We start from the raw sequence: 24401 nt of genomic DNA, 5'->3' as shown, positions 1-24401 counted from the left end.
GCTTGTCAACAGGAAGCCTAAATTCCATCCGATCGGCATCGATTGTGATCCCTAGAAAAACTAGTGATGTGGAAGGAAAAAACGTTTTTTCCAGGGCCAGGGGGACCCCAAAAAGATTACAAACTTGCATAAAAACATCCAGTAAAATTGAACATAAGGAAGATGAATGAGGACCAATAAAAAGAAAATCATCAAGGTAGTGAACTATTAAATGAGAACCCGTTAGCTGCGATACTACCCATTCCAAGAATGTTGAAAAGCTTTCAAAATGAAAACACGAAAGTGAACATCCCATGGGGAGACATTTGTCGAAATAAAATTGATTGTTAAAATGAATCCCCAAAGAATTAAATGAGCTGGGATGTATCGGCAGTAACCTAAAGGCAGACTTGATGTCTGCCTTAGCTAGGAGGGCCCCTTTACCTGCAAACCTCAGTCTCTCCAGAGCATCTTCAAATGTTGCGTATTTTACAGAAGACAAAACACTATCAATATCATCATTAAGGGAATCATTTAAAGGATATGATAGGTGATGGATTAATCTATAGGAATTAGGTTCTTTTTTCTGGACTATACCTAGAGGTGATACCCTGAAGTTCAAGAAAGGGGGCTGGAAAAAGGGACCGGCAAACCTGCCTTCCTTTAATTCCAAAGCAATTTTTTCAGATACAATTTCATGTAAACCTTCTACAGATTTTAAATTACTGTGTATAACACAACCCTTACCTCCTAAAAGAAGGTAGAGAAAACCCAAAAGCAAACCCATCAATGAGCAATTGAGCCTTCTCCCTGTTTGGGTACTTGAGGAGCCACGGCAGCATTTCTGTTAATTTCACTGGAGTGTGGGCCTTTTTGAAAATTTCCTGATTGTTGAGAGATTGACATCCTCTTAAAACATTTAAACAATGGGTGGGGCCCTGAACAGAAGGCGCACTCATGTTTGAATTTGCAAGTGCCTGGCCACTTACAGACTGTTTCATTAAAGTTGAAACATATACCTTTTCTAAAGGACTGTAGATTGGGTTGCTGTGTATTGTTAATTTGTTTTGGCAGAAAGGACCGCTGGGGTAAAAACAGATCTTACCATAAACTCACATCTTTTACCCCCCACTTCAGTGAAGGTTGCACAGATAATTTCTTCCTGAATGCTACATCATAGGCATACCATGCATTGCCCCCAAAAATTTTATATGCTTCCAGCACAATATCAATGTGCTGGAATAAACCAACACATTTCTGCGGGTATTTTTCACAGAAAACGCTGGAAAATATTAAAAATGCCTGAAGCCAATTATTAAAGGATTTTGTAATTGGCCTTTTTCTCTCATCCTCCTCTTTTTTGTCCGATTTAGATACAAATTCTTTAGCTGAAGGGAGTAAAGAAAGGACATCTATAAAAGCTCCCTGCCAAATTTTTTCTTCCAAGAGGAGAGATTTCACATACAAGCGGTTCCCTCAGACAAGTCTCAGAGAGGTTTTGACTTTGTGCTAACTCAAAAGCAGTATTTTGACTGACTTGGTTAGCCTGACTGACTTGTGACTCACCGCTAATTGGGGGCACCCAGACACTGGCTGCATTGCAAGGAGCTGACTGATTTCTAAGTTGATTAGAGAATGCTCTAAACTCCTCTAACATATTGGACATCATTAGAAACAACCTATCCGGGGCAGAGGACTCACCCGGGAATGATGGAGCTGATGTCTCAGCTTGCTGATAGGAGGATGCATCCACCCTGGCGGCGTTGGAATTTCCCATCCTCGACGAATTCTCGGACCTGACTGACGTGGCCCTTTGTCCGGGGGACGGGGAGCGTCTTGCTGGGGTCTCCGGACGGTTGGGAGCTGATCTCCGACCTCCTCTTCTATGCGTTGACCGGCGATGTGTAGCCTCCTGTTGACTCCTTCCGGGTGCTGGGGAATACCTCTTCCGGGGCAACCTCCGCCGCTTTGCCGGTCCCGCCTCCGGACCGGACGTGACCGATGCGACTACACTGCGCATGTGCGACGACCAGGACTTTCAGCTTGCAACGTCCGCCGGATAGGATGGATCTTCACGAGTGCTTTCCTCTTCTGGGCCACCGTTCTCTTCTTCCACGGACACTTGACCTGAAGCCTCAGGTACGGCCATTGCTGGAAGATCTTGCTGTAGAGGTAGCTCGAGACAGCGGCGTACCCACTCTTCCCCTCCTACGCCGCCTGCCTTTTCAATTAGTTGCCTGAGAAGACTCATGAAGCTTCAGCAGAGACGGTCCTGGGAACGTGGTAGAGTAGTCTTGAGGTGAAGAGTGACCCGGAGTCCCGCGGCCACTTGTTTAAATAGCCCCTACTAGAGCCAGATCGAACCAGATTTCAGGTAAAAGAGCGGGCTATTTGAGCGGGAGACACCTCCACGCGCAAAACTGCCCAGATACAGCTGTTAAAAGAGCAGGAATAACCTATACCTATTCAAAAACTGCCCAGATACTGCAGCACTTTAGGGGGGAAGCTCAAAATTGGTTGACCTGGGTCAAAAGTTCACCTAATACCTACTAAAATAGCTGACAGACTAATTTCCCATACTTACCAATGACTACCTATCTTTTTTAATAATTTTAATAAATATTTCTCTCCCCTTTCCACCATCCCATAAAGAAATGGGGGGGCTAATAGGAACCCCATTTCTTTTTATTCCAATCGAACCAAACTTTCCAGTATCTGTCATGGGTCTCTTTATACCTCTAAATTCCCCCATGCATCTGGTTTCATATATTTTGGCTATCCATATAGGAATAGATGGGGCCTGGGGTTGTTTCCACAGATCAGGAATGTAGCACCTGTCAGCGTTTATCAAATGAGAGTAATAGATTTCTTATTAGACTGCCTAGGGATATTGTTTAGTTAATAGAAAGAAGGACTAGTCGTGTATTAGAGGGAAGTCAGTTAATTTTTGGGAGATACAATGTTCCCCTGACCAGAATGGCTGTTGAAGACCATAAATATGAAATATATCTACGTGGGCCTTGCCGTATCTCCAGCATGAGTCTGGTATAGTTGGAAACCTACTGTATGGTGTAGGACATGTGGGGTCCTATACCAATGTGTAAGCATCTTGAAGCCAGACTCTTGGTATTTCGTGCATACAAATGTTTTGTGTGTGTAGTATATTATCCTGTTCAGGAGTTCATTACATCTGCAGGTTTTTCTCTGGGCATCATTCATGGTAATGAATCCAGAAATGCTTCTGTAACATGGTATAAATATTGGCACACCAGGCAACACTAGATTGCTTGTGAAAAGCATAAGCCAGGGGTAGGGAACCTATGCCTCGCGAGTCAGACCTAGCTCTTTTGAGGGCTGCATCTGGCTCATAGACAAATCTTTAATAAAGGGGGGCATGTCCGGATGTGAGCCGCGCTGGACGTGTAGTCCCAGAGCTCCGCTCTGTCTACCACTTAATCCAGTGCCATCCACGTAGGTGTGCCTGGTGCCAAGGAGATTTCTGCACCCATCGATGGTACACTTTGTGGGCTACGCACCGCTACCCTCAGTTCGTCTCGGGGTGACCACCAGATTGCCGCGCTACCGACCCCACGGCTTACTCGCGGTACCACCACTGGCTCGTGTGCTGTGCATCTGAGGGCCTTGGCAATAACCGCCCGGTAAGGAGACCTGCCATCCGCTCCCTGTGCCCCAACAGACACAATCTCCTTCCCCTCTGACACCCGGGGACCCGCGGGAGCTGCCTCTCACATCCACTTATGAGGCCTTCATTTTCTCAGGGCCTATACTCGCCTCCATCACTGGCAGGCCAGCAAGCGCTTCACCACTCTGGCCTCATTGCTATTTGCCTGCTCTGCTCTCTTCCCGACCGGACTCCAGGCACTTTCACATGGCTCCATCTACTCACTGTATAGCTGCGGCCCATGATTATGAGTATTAAATAAAGGTTTCCAACCCCTGAAATATAGTGTATGGCTCTCACGGAATTACATTTGAAAATATGTAGTGTTCATGGCTCTCTCAGCCAAAAAGGTTCCCGACCCCTGGCATAAGCAACTCTAAAGAGATTCTAAAATGTAGAACTTTATGCAGGGACCATAAGTCCCTGTTCACACCTGTGTGATTTGTCATGCTTTGGCCACCACGTGACAGTGCATGACAATAAAATCTCATTATTGTCTATGGGGTAAATCAAGGCAATGTGCTTACATGTAAATTGGAAAAGGGTGCAGGCCCTTTTTTTTTGGTGCACCATATGTGTTTTTACCCTAGACTTTCATGGGAACAAAAAACAAATGTTTTTTGAGATTTCTGCACTATGTGTTGGATGGGAGGTGATCCAATGGATTTGAAGTGCAGCTGTGGCATGATCTTTGCTGTTTTATGAACTCCAATCAAAGATCCGATCTTCTCATATTGAATTTAGGTTTTAAATTAGGAAAACAACTGCAGCTTGTTTGTCTGCCAAAGCTTGCGTATGGCCAATTTTGTTAGCAGTGTGAAACAAGCAGCTGGCGATGCCTGCATGGGACCGATCACACACAGCCGCTCTGCACAAGGAGTGAGAGACTAGCACATGGTGATACTAGAGACAAGTTTTGGTTTTAAACAACTACATCTCTATTTCAAACAAGAGTGCCAGGCAGATGGTGATACATCTCCCCAAAGGGACATGTGCAGCAAAACTAGAAAAAAAATACGGATTTAACAATTTACTACTTTATCTGAAACTAAGAAAAAAGTTTAGATACACTGTCATTTGCCATAATTTGTTTACTACTAAATATAGTAAAAATACATCGGCCTCTTAATTAATACAGTTGTGGCCAAAAGTATTGATACCCGTTAACTTTTCAACAGAATTCCTATTTAAAATAAAATGTATTTCACTTTAACCACTTGCCTACTGAGCACTTAAACCCCTTTCCTGCCAGGGCCAATTTTCAGCTTTTGCGCTGTTTCACTTTGAATGACAATTGTGCGGTCATGCAACACTGTACCCAAATGAAATTTTTATCATTTTTTTTTCACACAAATAGACCTTTCTTTTATTGGTATTTAATCACTACTGGGGTTTTTATTTTTTGCTAAACAAACCAAAAAATTTGAAAAAAAAAAACTTAATAGTTTTGTTATAAAATTTTGCAAACAGGAAATTTTTCTCCTTTATTGATGGGCACTGATAGGCTGCACTGATAAGGTGGCACTGATAGGCAGTAGTAGGTGACACTGATAGGCAGCATTGATGATGAGGCACTGATTGGCAGCACTGATCGGCACTGATAGGTGGGCATTCACTGGTGGGCACTGATAGGTGGCACTGATTTGCAGTGGTAGGTGGCACTGGTGGGCACAGATGAAGGGGACTTATCCATTCTTCTGAAATAACAACCAGGTTTTTAAGACTTTTATAGGGACCTCTCTTCTCCCCCAGCTCCAGATCAGCCTCCACAGGACAAGTTCAGGAACGTAGATAAGAGGGAGGGGGGGGGGGGTTAGGGAGGTTGAACCCCCCCCCCCCCAGAGCATCAGTGTACAATATATACATTTTTTGCGCTGCACTAGGCTCTAATGTATTGTTATTTTAATGCTGCTTCCTGCTGTTCATCCACCTGACCACCTGGAGCGCTGCCCAGGCTGTACGCTTGGCTTGGGATGAGGGAGGCTCTGGCTGACAGTGCTCTCGTCTGTCTGCTCTGCCTCCACACCTCCTCTCTAGTCCAGAGCCTGCAATTGCAAACTAGTCCCAACTCCACAGGATGTGCAGTCACAGCCAGCAAAAAGATTTCTCCTCTGATGTTCAGCACCAGTGATTGTACGCACAGTATCACTAATCCTTCACCACACCGACTGTGCACCCCTATGAAGTGGCCACTCACCGAATTGCCCTTGAAATATCGCCTTTATGCATAAGCTGCATGAGCCCTTGCTTCTAGTCGGTCTGTCGTCTCTTAGGCACGTCCAGATCCTATCCGTCCACCAGGGGTCACTATCAGGCTGTATATCTCCTCAGTGCAATTTGTAAGCAAACGACATGAAGCAAGAGAGTAGTGTAATACTGTTTCGACTTTATTAATTAAATAAAACTTCCCTCCCCTTCAGCGTATATGCTTACATTTCAATCACCCTTTGCACGCATATCATAAACACAGAGGCTTTGAAAGGTACCGCCGCTCGCCGACCGCGAGCTAGTCCCTGCTGTGGATTACAGCGCTCCTGCGGCTAACAGGCGAGATCCAGAACAACAGCGGTATCCTCCCTTCGTCTCCTCAGCAGCAGCGTACGTGCATCCTGACCGGTTTCGTCTGGTAGACTTCAACAGAGGACTAACGTGCGCTGCTGCAATCAAGATTAATGTATGCAGCCGGAGGACCTCCCTCCCATCATGATTGGTTTACACCACTGATAGGTTCAAACACCTCTTCATTGCCATTACCTGGCCTGAAGGAAATTCAATATGGACATACCATAGAATCATTTTCTAAATACCGGAAAAACAAGATTAATCGATACAAAACAAAGTTTAATACCGCTATTAACTCTCTTATTACTGCAACCAGTATCTGAATGGGTATTCCCCGGGTTTGAATCACACAGAACCCCAGTTTTTTTCAGATTGGCCATCTTTGCCCGATCTGAGCATGTATGTTCAAAATTTCCAAACCTATCGATTTGTAAAAATTGGTCATGGAGTTCTTTCTACCCCTAATTCTACATGCCATCTTGCCCTATCCGGATGCATACATCTTAAGTACTACTAATATTTAAAACGGTTATGCTAAAATCGATATAACCAAAATTTGACACAAAAATAAACCTACAGCACCTGGTATTCCCAGGTGGTCTCCCATACAGGTACTAACCAGGCCCGACCTTGCTTAGCTTCTGAGATCAGATGAGATCGGGCATGTTCAGGGTGATGTGGCCATAGGTAAAATGTAAAGTGCATTCTAATGGTGAAACCATCATATATGACCACTGTCCTCAAGATGTCATACTTATTACATAATTAGCACATGTCATGTAATTTCTGATATGTTTTAAAACCAGTAAATGTCAAATCTTAAATAAATCATTTCATAAATAGTAGATACATAATAAATAAATACATTAACTTCATAAATAATAGGTACAATTCATATGTTGAGATTACAAGAAAATGTTGTTCATAGAGGCCAAATCGCAAATATAATATATAAAATTCGCTCTAAAATATCTTAGTCCATAACCAATGGTACTAAAGGTTAAAATATATAAAAAATATAGGCGTGTTGCCATAAGGAATCAATGGTCGAGGCATAATCGTAAATTCGAGTAAAATTGGAGAAGGATAAAAGTATATATAAAATTTTGTATATAAAAATCTATATATAAAATGGAATCCATAAAACGTCCTGTCTAAAAAATATACTTAATAGTTGCTTAAAAAACAGTTCAGGTCAAGTTCTATATTTAACCCGTTGGGCGCTAAGGAGTTTGTCTTGTAAATCCATTCAGTTTCCTTTTTGGACAGTTCTCTTACTCTATTGCACCCTCTCCAGTTGCTTGGCATCTTTTCTATACCCCAAAATTTCAGTGCTGAGGGGTCTTTATCATGCTTTTCCCTGAAATGTAGTGGGACACTGTGTTCCTTGAAGCCTGTTGTTATTTTATAAATGTGCTCAGAAATCCTGATGCCCAATTTTCTCTTTGTTCTTCCTATATACAACATACCGCAAGGGCACTCCATTCCGTATACCACGTGGGTCGTGATACACGTGATACACTCCTTTATTTCAAAGGTCTTCCCATTTGCTCCTGAAGTGAACTCCGTTAGACCCCGAAAGTGTGTATTCACTTGTCTGCAAGCCTTACACCTTCTGCATGCGTGAAATCCAGACAAGTCCCAGAACATCTTTGGTGGTCTGGGAGGGTCCAAAACTTTCCTCACCACTCTGTCTCCAATAGTGGGAGCCTTTTTGTATATAAATATTGGGTTATCCGGAATCACGGGGCCCAGAACCTTATCAAGCTTCAATATTCCCCAGTGCTTTTTCATGATAGATTCAAATTCCCTGAACTGGACATTATAATTTGTTATGAAGCCCCATTGGTGCGATTCATTTGGAATCTTATTAGTTGGAGCCAGGCAGGACTCATGTGAAACCGCCAGTACTTCTTTCACTGTCTCCTCCAGTACCTCCGGTCTGTATCCCTTATCGGTAAATTTGTCTGTTATCACGCGTGATTGTTCCAAAAAATCCTCCTCCAAGGTGCAATTCCTCCGTATCCTCAGCAATTGCCCCTTGGGGATGTTCCTTAGCCAGCACGGGTGATGGCCACTGTATACTGGAAGATAGCCGTTTCTATCTGTAGGCTTAAAATACGCCTTAGTGATGATCCGTCTGTTTTCGATCCGCACAGATACATCTAGATAGTTTCTTTTTTGTCCCATGTACATTCTAATTTGATGTTGTGTTTATTTATATTTAAATGCTCAGTGAACTCTGCTAGCGATGTCTCTGTACCAGCCCAAATAAAAAATAGGTCGTCGATGTATCTTTTGTAGAAGACCAGCTGCTCTTTTCTGTGGGCATATATACTCCTATCTTCCCACTCACCCATAAATAGGTTGGCGAGGCTGGGTGCATATTTTGCACCCATCGCCACACCTTTCTGCTGCGTGAAGAATTGTCCCCCATACCAGAAATAGTTGTGGGTTAAGCAAAAGTCCATAACTATCCCCAAGAATTTTTTCTGGGTATGTGGTATGTCCTCTCTCTTACTCATTGCCCAATTAAGGGCTAGTAATGCATCCTCGTGCTGGATAATCGTGTAGAGAGATGCTACATCAGCTGTTACAAGATATATCTCAGGGGCATCAGGCAGAGTTAGATTGTCCAACAAGGTTAAAAATTCCTTCGTATCTTTCAAATACGCTTTTAATTCAACCACACTTTTTTGAAGGAATACATCCAAGTATTCCCCAATTCTTGAGGTCACTGATCCGATACTGTTTACTATCGGTCTTGCTGGAGGGCAAGACTGATTTTTGTGGATCTTCGGGAGCGTATATATGGTAGGTACGCGATTAAAACTAGGGAATAAATATTTTTTCTCCTTCATAGTTAAAATGCGTTCATTAAAACCAAATTCAACCAAATTGCACAAATCCCTTCTATACATCAATGTGGGGTCCTTAGGTAAAATCCTGTACGTGGTGACATCATTAAGCATGCCTATCAGTTGCTCGTGATAGAATTCTTTCTTTAAAATAACCACTCCCCCTCCTTTATCTGCTGGTCTGATCACGACCTCTTTTCTGTTTTCTAGGGCCTCAATGCCCTCTTGTATGTATTTAGGATTGGCATTCCTTATTGGTTTTATTTTCTCCAAGTCTGTCGTTATTAATTGTTTAAAAACCTCGATGTTGTGGTTGGACGTCTGTGGAGGATTAAAAAGCGAATTGTTTTTGAGTCCACTATTAACACTTGTTGTTGCCGATGGGACAATATTCTCCCGATTTTTACCTGGGTTTATATTCAAGAAATACTTCTTCATATTCAATTTTCGTGTGTATTTTTGAATATCCATGTAGACATCAAATTTGTTTAGCGACTTTTTAATACCGCATTTGAGTCCCGCATTTAATACGTTGATTTCTTTTTGGTTCAGCTCTATTTCAGCCAAATTATAAATCCCTTTTAATCCTGTCCCAGCCTTCTTTTTTTGGATTTTTCGTCCAGCTCGGCAGCCCCTACTTGTTGATTGTTTGTTGGCATATACTGGTTTGTTGGTTGTGGGCCGTAGTCCCTCACGTCTCTGGGCGCTTCCCTGTTCCAGGGTCGACCCCTCCATGGTCTCCCTCCTCGTCCCCGACCCCTCCCCCTCCCACCTCTCCATAAAAAAGGACGGAAACCATTGCCTTGTTGTTCGTTTTGCCTCCAGAGGGGTTCAAATCTATTCATAGTTGGTACCCTCTGCGGGGTATGATGCTGGAATCCCTCTTTTCCATTTCTGGTGCCCTCCTTGTTTATCTGCTGTGATGTAGGGCCACCTGGCCTGATGGTGTTCACAGTGTTCGCTGGTTTGGGCTTCTTCCATGCGTTTTTGGCCTGCTGCCAATTATTTTTCCTGGGGGTACTTACTTTGGCCATTTCTTTCATCTGACCTGCACTAGTTGATGGTCCCTCATCATCCATAGTCCATCTGACTTCAGTATCATTCACCCCTTCCTGCATTGGAATTTGCCATAAATATATCTGCTTGTTCCTGAAATCGTTAATATCCCTCTGATATTTCTTAACTTTCTTCTTCTGGGTATCACTGTTTTATATATATATATTTTAGCGCCGGGCGGGTGGTTGACGTTTTTTAGCATCAGTTACCTTTTACAATATTTTTCTAGTTTTCACCTGGCAGCTATGGATGCAGTGCAATATCTGAAAAACAGGCAATTGGACCTGAAAATAGTGTTTGGTGGACAAGAAACCACTCAGATTGACAATGATATTTCAAGTACCCTTAATGCCCTATCCAATGTCCTTGAAAAACAAATTAGGACCTGGTGCAGGTCAGATGAAAGAAATGGCCAAAGTAAGTACCCCCAGGAAAAATAATTGGCAGCAGGCCAAAAACGCATGGAAGAAGCCCAAACCAGCGAACACTGTGAACACCATCAGGCCAGGTGGCCCTACATCACAGCAGATAAAGAAGGAGGGCACCAGAAATGGAAAAGAGGGATTCCAGCATCATACCCCGCAGAGGGTACCAACTATGAATAGATTTGAACCCCTCTGGAGGCAAAACGAACAACAAGGCAATGGTTTCCGTCCTTTTTTATGGAGAGGTGGGAGGGGGAGGGGTTGGGGACGAGGAGGGAGACCATGGAGGGGTCGACCCTGGAACAGGGAAGCGCCCAGAGACATGAGGGACTACGGCCCACAACCAACAAACCAGTATATGCCAACAAACAATCAACAAGTAGGGGCTGCCGAGCTGGACGAAAAATCCAAAAAAAGAAGGCTGGGACAGGATTAAAAGGGATTTATAATTTGGCTGAAATAGAGCTGAACCAAAAAGAAATCAACGTATTAAATGCGGGACTCAAATGCGGTATTAAAAAGTCGCTAAACAAATTTGATGTCTACATGGATATTCAAAAATACACACGAAAATTGAATATGAAGAAGTATTTCTTGAATATAAACCCAGGTAAAAATCGGGAGAATATTGTCCCATCGGCAACAACAAGTGTTAATAGTGGACTCAAAAACAATTCGCTTTTTAATCCTCCACAGACGTCCAACCACAACATCGAGGTTTTTAAACAATTAATAACGACAGACTTGGAGAAAATAAAACCAATAAGGAATGCCAATCCTAAATACATACAAGAGGGCATTGAGGCCCTAGAAAACAGAAAAGAGGTCGTGATCAGACCAGCAGATAAAGGAGGGGGAGTGGTTATTTTAAAGAAAGAATTCTATCACGAGCAACTGATAGGCATGCTTAATGATGTCACCACGTACAGGATTTTACCTAAGGACCCCACATTGATGTATAGAAGGGATTTGTGCAATTTGGTTGAATTTGGTTTTAATGAACGCATTTTAACTATGAAGGAGAAAAAATATTTATTCCCTAGTTTTAATCGCGTACCTACCATATATACGCTCCCGAAGATCCACAAAAATCAGTCTTGCCCTCCAGCAAGACCGATAGTAAACAGTATCGGATCAGTGACCTCAAGAATTGGGGAATACTTGGATGTATTCCTTCAAAAAAGTGTGGTTGAATTAAAAGCGTATTTGAAAGATACGAAGGAATTTTTAACCTTGTTGGACAATCTAACTCTGCCTGATGCCCCTGAGATATATCTTGTAACAGCTGATGTAGCATCTCTCTACACGATTATCCAGCACGAGGATGCATTACTAGCCCTTAATTGGGCAATGAGTAAGAGAGAGGACATACCACATACCCAGAAAAAATTCTTGGGGATAGTTATGGACTTTTGCTTAACCCACAACTATTTCTGGTATGGGGGACAATTCTTCACGCAGCAGAAAGGTGTGGCGATGGGTGCAAAATATGCACCCAGCCTCGCCAACCTATTTATGGGTGAGTGGGAAGATAGGAGTATATATGCCCACAGAAAAGAGCAGCTGGTCTTCTACAAAAGATACATCGACGACCTATTTTTTATTTGGGCTGGTACGGAGACATCGCTAGCAGAGTTCACTGAGCATTTAAATATAAATAAACACAACATCAAATTAGAATGTACATGGGACAAAAAAGAAATTAACTATCTAGATGTATCTGTGCGGATCGAAAACAGACGGATCATCACTAAGGCGTATTTTAAGCCTACAGATAGAAACGGCTATCTTCCAGTATACAGTGGCCATCACCCGTGCTGGCTAAGGAACATCCCCAAGGGGCAATTGCTGAGGATACGGAGGAATTGCACCTTGGAGGAGGATTTTTTGGAACAATCACGCGTGATAACAGACAAATTTACCGATAAGGGATACAGACCGGAGGTACTGGAGGAGACAGTGAAAGAAGTACTGGCGGTTTCACATGAGTCCTGCCTGGCTCCAACTAATAAGATTCCAAATGAATCGCACCAATGGGGCTTCATAACAAATTATAATGTCCAGTTCAGGGAATTTGAATCTATCATGAAAAAGCACTGGGGAATATTGAAGCTTGATAAGGTTCTGGGCCCCGTGATTCCGGATAACCCAATATTTATATACAAAAAGGCTCCCACTATTGGAGACAGAGTGGTGAGGAAAGTTTTGGACCCTCCCAGACCACCAAAGATGTTCTGGGACTTGTCTGGATTTCACGCATGCAGAAGGTGTAAGGCTTGCAGACAAGTGAATACACACTTTCGGGGTCTAACGGAGTTCACTTCAGGAGCAAATGGGAAGACCTTTGAAATAAAGGAGTGTATCACGTGTATCACGACCCACGTGGTATACGGAATGGAGTGCCCTTGCGGTATGTTGTATATAGGAAGAACAAAGAGAAAATTGGGCATCAGGATTTCTGAGCACATTTATAAAATAACAACAGGCTTCAAGGAACACAGTGTCCCACTACATTTCAGGGAAAAGCATGATAAAGACCCCTCAGCACTGAAATTTTGGGGTATAGAAAAGATGCCAAGCAACTGGAGAGGGTGCAATAGAGTAAGAGAACTGTCCAAAAAGGAAACTGAATGGATTTACAAGACAAACTCCTTAGCGCCCAACGGGTTAAATATAGAACTTGACCTGAACTGTTTTTTAAGCAACTATTAAGTATATTTTTTAGACAGGACGTTTTATGGATTCCATTTTATATATAGATTTTTATATACAAAATTTTATATATACTTTTATCCTTCTCCAATTTTACTCGAATTTACGATTATGCCTCGACCATTGATTCCTTATGGCAACACGCCTATATTTTTTATATATTTTAACCTTTAGTACCATTGGTTATGGACTAAGATATTTTAGAGCGAATTTTATATATTATATTTGCGATTTGGCCTCTATGAACAACATTTTCTTGTAATCTCAACATATGAATTGTACCTATTATTTATGAAGTTAATGTATTTATTTATTATGTATCTACTATTTATGAAATGATTTATTTAAGATTTGACATTTACTGGTTTTAAAACATATCAGAAATTACATGACATGTGCTAATTATGTAATAAGTATGACATCTTGAGGACAGTGGTCATATATGATGGTTTCACCATTAGAATGCACTTTACATTTTACCTATGGCCACATCACCCTGAACATGCCCGATCTCATCTGATCTCAGAAGCTAAGCAAGGTCGGGCCTGGTTAGTACCTGTATGGGAGACCACCTGGGAATACCAGGTGCTGTAGGTTTATTTTTGTGTCAAATTTTGGTTATATCGATTTTAGCATAACCGTTTTAAATATTAGTAGTACTTAAGATGTATGCATCCGGATAGGGCAAGATGGCATGTAGAATTAGGGGTAGAAAGAACTCCATGACCAATTTTTACAAATCGATAGGTTTGGAAATTTTGAACATACATGCTCAGATCGGGCAAAGATGGCCAATCTGAAAAAAACTGGGGTTCTGTGTGATTCAAACCCGGGGAATACCCATTCAGATACTGGTTGCAGTAATAAGAGAGTTAATAGCGGTATTAAACTTTGTTTTGTATCGATTAATCTTGTTTTTCCGGTATTTAGAAAATGATTCTATGGTATGTCCATATTGAATTTCCTTCAGGCCAGGTAATGGCAATGAAGAGGTGTTTGAACCTATCAGTGGTGTAAACCAATCATGATGGGAGGGAGGTCCTCCGGCTGCATACATTAATCTTGATTGCAGCAGCGCACGTTAGTCCTCTGTTGAAGTCTACCAGACGAAACCGGTCAGGATGCACGTACGCTGCTGCTGAGGAGACGAAGGGAGGATACCGCTGTTGTTCTGGATCTCGCCTGTTAGCCGCAGGAGCGCTGTAATCCACAGCAGGGACTAGCTCGCGGTCGGCGAGCGGCGGTACCTTTCAAAGCCTCTGTGTTTATGATATGCGTGCAAAGGGTGATTGAAATGTAAGCATATACGCTGAAGGGGAGGGAAGTTTTATTTAATTAATAAAGTCGAAACAGTATTACACTACTCTCTTGCTTCATGTCGTTTGCTTACAAATTGCACTGAGGAGATATACAGCCTGATAGTGACCCCTGGTGGACGGATAGGATCTGGACGTGCCTAAGAGACGACAGACCGACTAGAAGCAAGGGCTCATGCAGCTTATGCATAAAGGCGATATTTCAAGGGCAATTCGGTGAGTGGCCACTTCATAGGGGTGCACAGTCGGTGTGGTGAAGGATTAGTGATACTGTGTGTACAATCACTGGTGCTGAACATCAGAGGAGAAATCTTTTTGCTGGCTGTGACTGCACATCCTGTGGAGTTGGGACTAGTTTGCAATTGCAGGCTCTGAAGCACTGCAGGAACTGACTAATATACTTGCACACATACATTGTGTGTGCTGAAGCGCCGCTGAATGTATGATATAACGAACTGAGACGCACAGATTGGGCTATTATTATATATTTGATTTTGCAAGTTTTACGTTTACAGTGGCAGCTAGTGCATTAAAAGGATGCACAGAGTGACATGTTTTACATGATTTTATCTACATGATTTTATTTACTATTTATTCATGATTTGAGTAGATATATTTATTTCTTTATACCTTACACTGATTTATATATATATATTTTAGCGCCGGGCGGGTGGTTGACGTTTTTTAGCATCAGTTACCTTTTACAATATTCCTCTCTAGTCCAGACTGAGACTCCAGAGGCATGTCTTGACTTGTCCAGCCAGTTACAGAAGTTTCCAGGAGGACAGCAGCACTTAGAGCAGAGCGGGAGGGAGCAGCACCTATCCCGCCCACTGACACACATGATCGGTTCCTCCTCTCTTCGAGCTGCCACTTCCTACCTTTGGCTGTCGCTTGGGGAAGGAGCTGCCTTGAGCCTGAGTCTGAGTGCTGTTAGCTCAGCTGAGCCTGCTTGCCAGTACCACGTGGAAGGATAATCTAAATTTTCTCTAAAGTGTTGCTGTGCTGTGCTGGAGTCTGGACCTTAACCTTAACTCCAGGAGGACAGGTCACAAACAAACACCAGGTGTGTCTCTCTCTGTGTGCTATGTTCTAGATCTGAACTTCAAGCATGGATCAAGTTCAGGGCTGCTAGAACAGTTAGGTTTTTTCTTCTGTTTTTATTTTATAAACTCTTTCATAATATCTCTTCTTATCCTCCTCTTATTTCATGCTTGCAATGCATACCTCAGTCTCAACATTAGAGTGTAAAATAGTCAATTAGCCAATCAGGAGAGGTGGGTGGGGCCGAACCGTACCTCCGTATCTGAATAGAGACACAGGGAGCTGCAACTCAGTTCGGGTGCCCCCATAGCAAGCTGCTTGGTGTGGGGGCACTCGATGGGAGGGAGGGGCTAGGAGCAGCAAAGAGGGACCCGAAAAGAGGAGGATCCAGGCTGCCCTGTGTAAAACCAACTGCACAGAGCAGGTAAGTATAACATGTTTGTTGTTCTTCTTTTTTTTAAATGAGACTTTACAATAATTTTAACTCCTCTAACAGGACAGACCTCCCATCCAGACTCTGTGGACACTGTGTCAGTTCTTTACAGTGAGAACTGTGAAAAATAGTATAGACTTCCATATGAGCTTGTTTTAGCCTGTTGATTGTTTAGAAAAGACTGGACGTACACAAAGTGTAACTGGCTATTAATTCTGTAGATTGTTGAACCTGGGTTTATATGATTGCCTTAGGGGATGAGGAAGGAATTTTTTTTTCTCTATTGAAGCAAATTGGGCCATACTTTATAGGAGTCTTTTGGGAGTCCTCCAGTACCCTAAGGAGTTGGGGAGTGCATAACTCCATTCTCTCTCTTTCACAACGCAACAACCAGTTCTGAACTAACAACCTGATCACCGTAATGAACAAAGTACAGGTTCTCTCTAGAGTGACTGAGTAAGGAACTCCTCATGTGCATTTTGCTGCCCCCCTAATGCTTACCTGAGCCCATTTCTATCCAACGATGTCCACTAGTGCCTCTGCCATCTGGGACTCTCCCTCCTGATTGGCTGACACACAGCAGCGCCATTGGCTCCTGCTGCTGTCAATCAAAATCAATTAGCCAATAAGGAGAGGGAGGGGGCGGGCTGTACCGCTGCTTCGTGTCTAAATGGACACACGGAGCTTTGGCTCGGGTGCCCCCATAGCACGCTGCTTGGTGTGGGGGCACTCAATGGGAGGGAGGGGCTAGGAGCAGCAAAGAGGGACCAGAAAAGAGGAGGATCCAGGCAGCCCTGTGTAAAACCAACTGCACAGAGCAGGTAAGTATAGCATGTTTGTTGTTTTTCTTTTCTTTTTTTTTTAAATGAGACTTTACAAACTTTAACTCCTCTAACAGGACAGAACATTTTCTGCAATATAAAGTTAAGCCTGTTTTCTTCTAACCTCAAATTGTACCCACATGCCCTCCTTAGGGACTATGAGTGTAAACAGTTTATTACAGTTACTGAAGTCATCTTTGATATGTTTGTACATTGTAATCATATCCTCTCTTAAGTGCCTCTTCTCCAGCAAAAAATGACTGTACTCTATGTAATCGATCCTCATAGCTGAGATCCTCCATGCCCCTTATTCATTTTGTTGCCCTTCACTCATATCTTTCTAACTCAGCAATGTCTTTTCTGAGGATTGGTGACCAAAACTGAACTATATATTCAGGATGAGGCCAAACCAGTGTTTCGGAAAAGAGTAGAATTATTGCTTTGATCTCTTGAATGTATACCCTTTTTAATGCATGACAGTATATTTCTATCTTTGTTAGCTGCAGCCTGGCATTACATGCTATTGTTAAGTCTGTGATCTAAAAGTATCCCCAGATCCTTTTCCATCATGGGTTCTCCCAGGTAGCCCCTCATATTGTGTATTTTGCATTTGTATTTTTGGCACCTAAGGTACAGTATATGGTAGGGGGGAATGATGTGAACTGGGGAAATAGGTGGCTGAGAAGAATGTGTTATCACCCTGGGGGTTAGATGGGTAGAAGGGAGGCGCTATGACCTTGGGTGATGATGTGGGAGGTGCTGTGAAGCAATATTGGAAGAAAGTAGTGGCAGGTGCTGTAAAGCAATATTGGAAGAAAGTAGATAGTTAATTACTGTCCACTTTAATCTGAATGCTTTAACCACTTCAGCTCCGGAAAGGTTTACCCCCCTTAATGACCAGGCCATTTTTTGCGATACTGCACTGCGTTGCTTTAACTGACAATTGCGTGGTCGTACAACGCTGTACCCAAATTAGCTTGATGTCCTTTTTTTTCCCACAAATACGATGAATAAATCAGAATGAAAAGATGAATGAATCAGAATGTGTGATGTGTATTAATGTAGAAAAATGTAAAGTAATGCACTTGGGGGCCAGAAACCAGAAAGCAAGCTACTCACTAGGGGGGGAACCTCTGGGTGAGTCTAGGATGGAAAAGGACTTGGGGGTACTGGTAGACAACAAGCTTGGCAGTGGCATGCAATGCCAAGCCGCCGCAAGCAAAGCCAACAGATTACTGGGATGTATAAAAAAGGGGATTCACTCCAGAAATAAAGAGATTATTCTCCCACTCTACAAGACTCTGGTCCGACCACATCTGGAGTATGCTGTCCAGTTCTGGGCACCGGTCCTCAGGAAGGATGTGCTGGAATTGGAGAAAGTCCAGAGAAGGGCAACAAAAATAATTAGGGGAATGGAGGACATCAGCTATGAGGAAAGACTACAAGCACTGAACCTATTCTCTCTGGAGAAAAGACGATTGAGGGGGGATATGATATCAATGTACAAATACTGTACTGGTGAACCGAGCATAAGGAACAAACTATTCAGAGAAAGGAGATACAATAAGACACGTGGCCACTCACTAAAACTAGAGGAAAGGCGGTTTAACCTTAAAGTGCGTAAGGGGTTCTTCACTGTAAGAGCAGTAAGGATGTGGAATTCTCTTCCACAAGCAGTCGTATCAGCAGGGAGCATCGATAATTTCAAAAAACTATTAGATGGACACCTTAAAGACCATAACATACAGGGGTATACAATGTACGGTTAAAAGCAAACACACACACGCATCATAGGTTGAACTGGATGGACTGATGTCTTTTTTCAACCTTACTAACTATGTAACTATGTATATTTCCATGTCTTCTCAAAACACTATGATTTGCTCCCTCCAGCCCAAAAATAAATTGGCGTAGGTGGAAGCACATGCCATTCCCATAGCTGTGCCCCTCTTTTGTTGGTATATTTTGCCATTAAAAAGGTAAAAATTATGTTCCAACACAAACTGGAGTAACTTCAGTATAAATTGTGTATGTTGGAATGTCATACCTCTGGTATTTTGGTACTTAGGAAGCATTCGCACGCCTCAAGACCTCGGGTACGATTGATGTTACTGTACGGTGCCTCAACATCCAGGCTTGCCAGTAGAATATCTTCAGTCAATGTCACCCCTTCTAATTTGTTGACAAAATCTCGACTGTCCTCGATATATGACAATAAGGCATATACATATGGGCGCATGACAAAGTCAATAAATCTGCTGGCTTTTTCAGTAAAGTTATTTCCAGAGACGATTGGACGTCCAGGGGGTGAGCGCTGATTTTTGTGCACCTTTTGGCAGTGCATAAAAAGTGGTTATCAAGGGATGGCAATCCATCATGTATTCAAATTCCTCATTTGATAGGCCATACCTCTCTTTTCCTTCCATAAAGATGTGTTTCAATTCGCGTCAATACTTTGAGGTAGGATCTCTCTCTAGGATCTCATCGTTTTCCTCATTGCAGAGAATATTATAACACATCCTTAAATAGAAGGGTTTCTCTATGAGGAAAATATTACCTCCCTTATCTGCGTTTTTTATAATCTGATCCTGATTGCTCTTTAGTTCCACCAGCGCTTTCCATTCAAGATAAGTGAGATTAAAATGTGTATTTCTCTTATTCCTCCGTGTCTTATCCCATAGGGCATTAAGATCTCTCTACCAGTTTTACAAAAAGCTGCCCTGGGGGATTGGGGGGAGGGGGGGGGGGTATGATTTTGCTTTTGGTCTGAAAGTTATAAAGGGACCTTTTAATTTATACCCCTCCTCCTTTACTTTCTTGTTGCAAGAATTCCAAGTCTCAACATTTCAATATCCTTAGATGTCGGCTGTACAGGGTCACTAGGCTTGTCTTTGTATTCCTTTTTAAGTGCTAGCTTTCTAGCAAACTGTTAAGATCCGTGTTAGATTTTTTTTTTTCCTGTCACTGGTATTTGCCCTGGGAACAGTTGTCAACAGGATAAAAAGTGAAGAGAAATGCAAAAAATGTGTGTTTTTTAATGGTCTATTAATTTCCATTGGATAAAATACCTTGGGAAAGCAAGAGCACAATTGGGAAATGGGAACAAGAACATTGTCATCTTATACTGAACAAAATTATAAATGCAACACTTGTTTTTGCCCCCATTTGTTATGAGCTGAACTCAAAGATCTAAGAAAACCGGGATTCATCCGTGAAGAGAACACCTCTCCAAAGTGCCAGGCGCCAATGAATGTGAGCATTTGTCTACTCAAGTCAGTTACAACAACGAACTTCAGTCAGGTCGAGACCCCGATGAGGACGATGAGCATACAGATGATGGTTTCTGACAGTTTGTGCAGAAATTCTTTGGTTATGCAAACCGATTGTTGCAGCAGCTGTCCGGTTGGCTGGTCTCAGACTATCTTGGAGGTGAAGTTGCTGGATGTGGAGTTCCTGGGCTGGTGTGGTTACACGTGGTCTGCGGTTATGAGACCGGTTGGATGTACTGCCAAATTCTCTAAAACGCCTTTGGAGACGGATTATGGTATAGAAATGAACATTCAATTTACAGGCAAAAGCTCTGGTGGACATTCCTGCAGTCAGCATGCCAATTGCACGCTCCCTCAAAACTTGCGACATCTGTGGCATTGTGCTGTGTGATAAAACTGCACATTTTAGAGTGGCCTTTTATTGTGGCCAGCCTAAGGCTGGCCATACATTATACACTTTTCTTACAATTTTCTGTAAAATTTTCTTCAAATTTAGCTTCAACTATGTAGTACAAAGGCCTGTCCCATTGGATAAAAGTGAAAGTGTTGCTTAGTTTTGACCTCCATATTATGTGGTTTGTGGTAAATCTAACAGAAAATTGTACAAGAAAATTGAACATGTATGGCCAGCCTAAGGCACACCTGTGCGATAATCATGCCGTCTAATCAGTATCTTGAAATGCTATACCTGTGAGGTGGATGGATCATCTTGGCAAAGGAGAAGTGCTCACTAAAACAGATTTAGGCCCCTTTCACACGGGCGCACCGCCCGACGGAGTCCGTTCTGCTCAGCGGGGGATCGATCCGCTGATCCCCGCTGAGCAGGTGGAGGACAGCTCCGTATCCGCTCTGTGTGCAGAGATGGAGCTGTCAGATCCCTGCTGTCCTCTATGGGGAGATCGGATGAGAACGGACTGCCTGTCCATTCTCCTGCGATCCGATCCTCCAGATGGATGGAAAAATGGGGTTTCCATCTGTCCGGATTTCACAGACAGGATCAGATCAGATAGCAGTGGATCCACTGACACCTGCTGCCCCATAGGGATGCATGGAGCATCCGATCAGGTCGGCCTGAAAAACTGACAGGGGGTTCTGACCGCCCGTGTGAAAGGGGCCTCAGACAGATTTGTGAACAATATTTGAGAGAAAAGAGCCTTTTGTGTACATAGAAAAAGTCTTAGGCCTCTTTCACACGGTCCGCCTCCGTAGGCGGATCCGTGTTGCTCAGCGGGGATCGATCCGCGATCCCCGCTGAGCCGGCGGATGACAGCTCCGTCTCCGCTTGCAGTGCGGAGAGGGAGGTGTCTCAGCCCCCGCTGCCCTCTATGGGGGATCGGATGAGAGCGGACCGCCTGTCCGCTCTCATCCGATCACTGAACGGATGGAAAAATAGGGTTTCCATCCGTCCAGATCTCACGGACAGGATCGGATACGGATGGCAGCGGGTGTCAGCGGAGGTGTCTCCGCTGACATCCGCTGCCCCATAGAGCTGCATGGAGGATCCGATCAGATCCGCCTAAAAAACTGACAGGCGGATCTGATCGGATCGCCCGTGTGAAAGGGCCCTTAGATCTTTGAGTTCAGCTCATGAAAAATGGAAGCAAAAACAAAAATAGTTGCGTTTTTTATAATTTTGTTCAGTGTATAACAGGAAATGTCTGAACAAACATCTTCATGGAAGGGACACTGTTACTTGTTTTCTTGTTTAGATCTACAGTATTTATGTACTTGATTGCGGTTTTCCTTTTTATGTAGATAAAACCTTGGTTCCTTTAACACTAATAGTATGAATAATAATATGACTGCCAGAGCTCTAGCAGATTAGCTCAATTAGCTTACAGGCAAAATTGAAACCAAAATAGTGAATTCACCAGCAGTTTTAGGCTGAAAATTAAAAAATATGAAAAATTAGGTTTGAAATGACATTCACCTGTTAAACTGTTAAAACTTATAGGGTAGGTTAAATAAAGTAGTAGAATAAGATGGCAGTAAGATGTCCCTCACAGTTCCCATAACTTTGTTTACTATGTTGTTTTTTCTTTTTTTTTTTTTTTCAGACTAGGAGCTCACGTCACTCCCAGAGCTCACAACCTGGCCTTGCAGATCAAGCAGCTAAATTGTCTTTTGCTTCAGCTGAATCCCTGGAAACCATGTCAGAAGCTGAATTACCACTGGGGTTCAACAGGATGAACCGTTTCCGGCAAAGCCTGCCACTGTCTCGGTCCACTAGTCAAACCAAACTGCGTTCACCAGGTGTGTCAGCTGGCTACTATGCATTGTAGATGCTCATTGTCTTATGTTCATTTTTTTTTGTTTATCATTATTTTGGTTATCATTGGATCTTCCTTCATTCTTTTGAAAAGTATAGAAACTGTTGATACAAAAAAAAAAGGAAAACAAATGTTTCTCCAAAAATCCAGCCATGAACTTGCTTTATAAAAGCCCAATTAAAGTCCTGCTTTTTTATATTTTTATAGTCCTGTACCCCTGCATGCTATGATTTTTTTACTGATTTTCCCTAGAAATGCTTAAAAATACCTACATTAACCACTTCAGCCCCACAAGGTTTTACCCCATAATGACCAGGCAATTTTTTGCGATTTGGCACTGCATTATTTTAACAGAAAATTGCATGGTCGTGCGATGCTGTTCCCAAATACAATTGATGTCCTTTTTTCCCTACAAATAGAGCTTTCTTTTGGTGGTATTTGATCACCTCTGCGGTTTTTAGATTTTGCACTATAAACTAAAAAAGAGCGACAATTTTGAAAAAAACGCCATATTTTTTAAACCATTCTCAACAAAAAAATTTAAAAAAATTAAATTTTTTTATCAGTTTAGGCCAATTTGTATTCTGCTACATATTTTTGGTAAAAAAAATCCCAAACAGCGTATTTTAATTGGTTTGCGCAAAAGTTATAGCGTTTACAAACTACGGGATAGATTTTTGGACTTTTTATTTATTTATTTATTTATTTATTTTTATTAGTAATGACGGCGATCTACGATTTTTAGCGGGACTGCGACATTGCAACGGACAGATCAGACCCTTGACATTTTTGACACTTTTTGGGGACCAGTGACACTAATACAGTAATCAGTGCTAAATAATATGCACTGTTACTGTATAAATGACACTGGCAGGGAAGGGGTTAATACTGGGGGTGATCAAAGGGGTTAAATGTATGCCTAATATGCTTACTAACTGTGTGGGGGAATGGTTCTGTGACAGGCACAGAGAGATCGCAGTTTTAGCTTAGCTGAAACTGCTGATCTTTCCCTGCCTGTCAGACAGAAGATCCGCCTGCTTTGCTTACATAAGCAGGCGGGTCTTCTCTAGGTTTCTCGGACGAACGCGGGAGGGCAGCGGCAATCGCCGCCACTCCTCCCGCAACCCGCCTCCCACTGTGTCTACATGACTGGACGCAGCCAAGCCACCCTGCCGCAGTAGTAAAAAGGCGGTGGGCAAGTGGTTAATGTGCTTAAGCTTTATGCTAATATAGCTGAGTAACACCCCCCCCCCCCCCCCCGCATAAATGTCCTCATACAAACTTCCAATGCAGAGGAAGAGATGAGATGTGTTAAACTAAGGCCGACCATAGATGGTGCGAATTTTCTTTCCTGCATCCACTAATTGCAGGGAAGAATTTTGCACGATTCCCCTATAAACACAGACAGTGACAGGGGAATCTCTCCTGCCGAGCAATTGTCTACATTCAGCCTTGCCCATTAGTGGTTCGAATCTCGGCTGGTTCCTGCTGAATCGTCTGAGATCTGAGCCTTGTATGGCTGACCGAAGTCTGTTGCTGATTACTGAGAGCACTGGATATACAGTAACTCTGCTCTGGTCTGCACTGTCATATTTAGACAGACTGTGCAATTAATGTGATAGAAAAGATGTAAGCTGATGAAAATATATTTTATTAGTACAATGTCTATGTGGCTCCATATCTATTTCTGTGACTTTAAAGTGGACCTATAATATAAATAAAATCACCTGCACATAAATCAGTAGGTTATATGCCTGCATTACCAAATCACATTGTTCTTTTGAGTAGAAAAGTGCAAGGCTCCTGTATGACAGTTTAAGCAAATATAAAATGCAGGTACCATATGATGCACAGAAAGTAAACAAAAAAAAACGTTCTTTACCTTTTCTAAGTGAAATCCTCATTCTTTTCTGTCCTACATGATCCCCCTCCTAGACACTGCAGTGCACGATAGGAGGCTTTCAGCAACAGAGG

General features: G+C 42.6%; 1 protein-coding gene across 10 annotated transcripts in view; it reads left to right on the top strand.

The window, feature by feature from the left end:
- SRCIN1 (SRC kinase signaling inhibitor 1) overlaps positions 1-24401 on the top strand; it is a gene marked incomplete at its 3' end in the record, with an annotated part of 894005 nt that overhangs the window by 602041 nt on the left and 267563 nt on the right. For all 10 annotated transcript variants that reach the window (XM_082272513.1, XM_082272514.1, XM_082272511.1 and 7 more), the window contains one exon: positions 22215-22410. In XM_082272513.1, the coding sequence (XP_082128639.1) occupies positions 22215-22410 (196 nt within the window). The remainder of the gene's footprint in view (positions 1-22214; positions 22411-24401) is intronic.

This window comes from Pelophylax lessonae (genome assembly GCF_965119305.1).
Source record: "Pelophylax lessonae genome assembly, chromosome: 11".
Classification (NCBI taxonomy): Eukaryota; Metazoa; Chordata; class Amphibia; order Anura; family Ranidae; genus Pelophylax; species Pelophylax lessonae.
The sequence above is the reverse complement of the archived record's forward strand: the minus strand, read 5'-3'. Positions and strand labels throughout refer to the sequence as shown.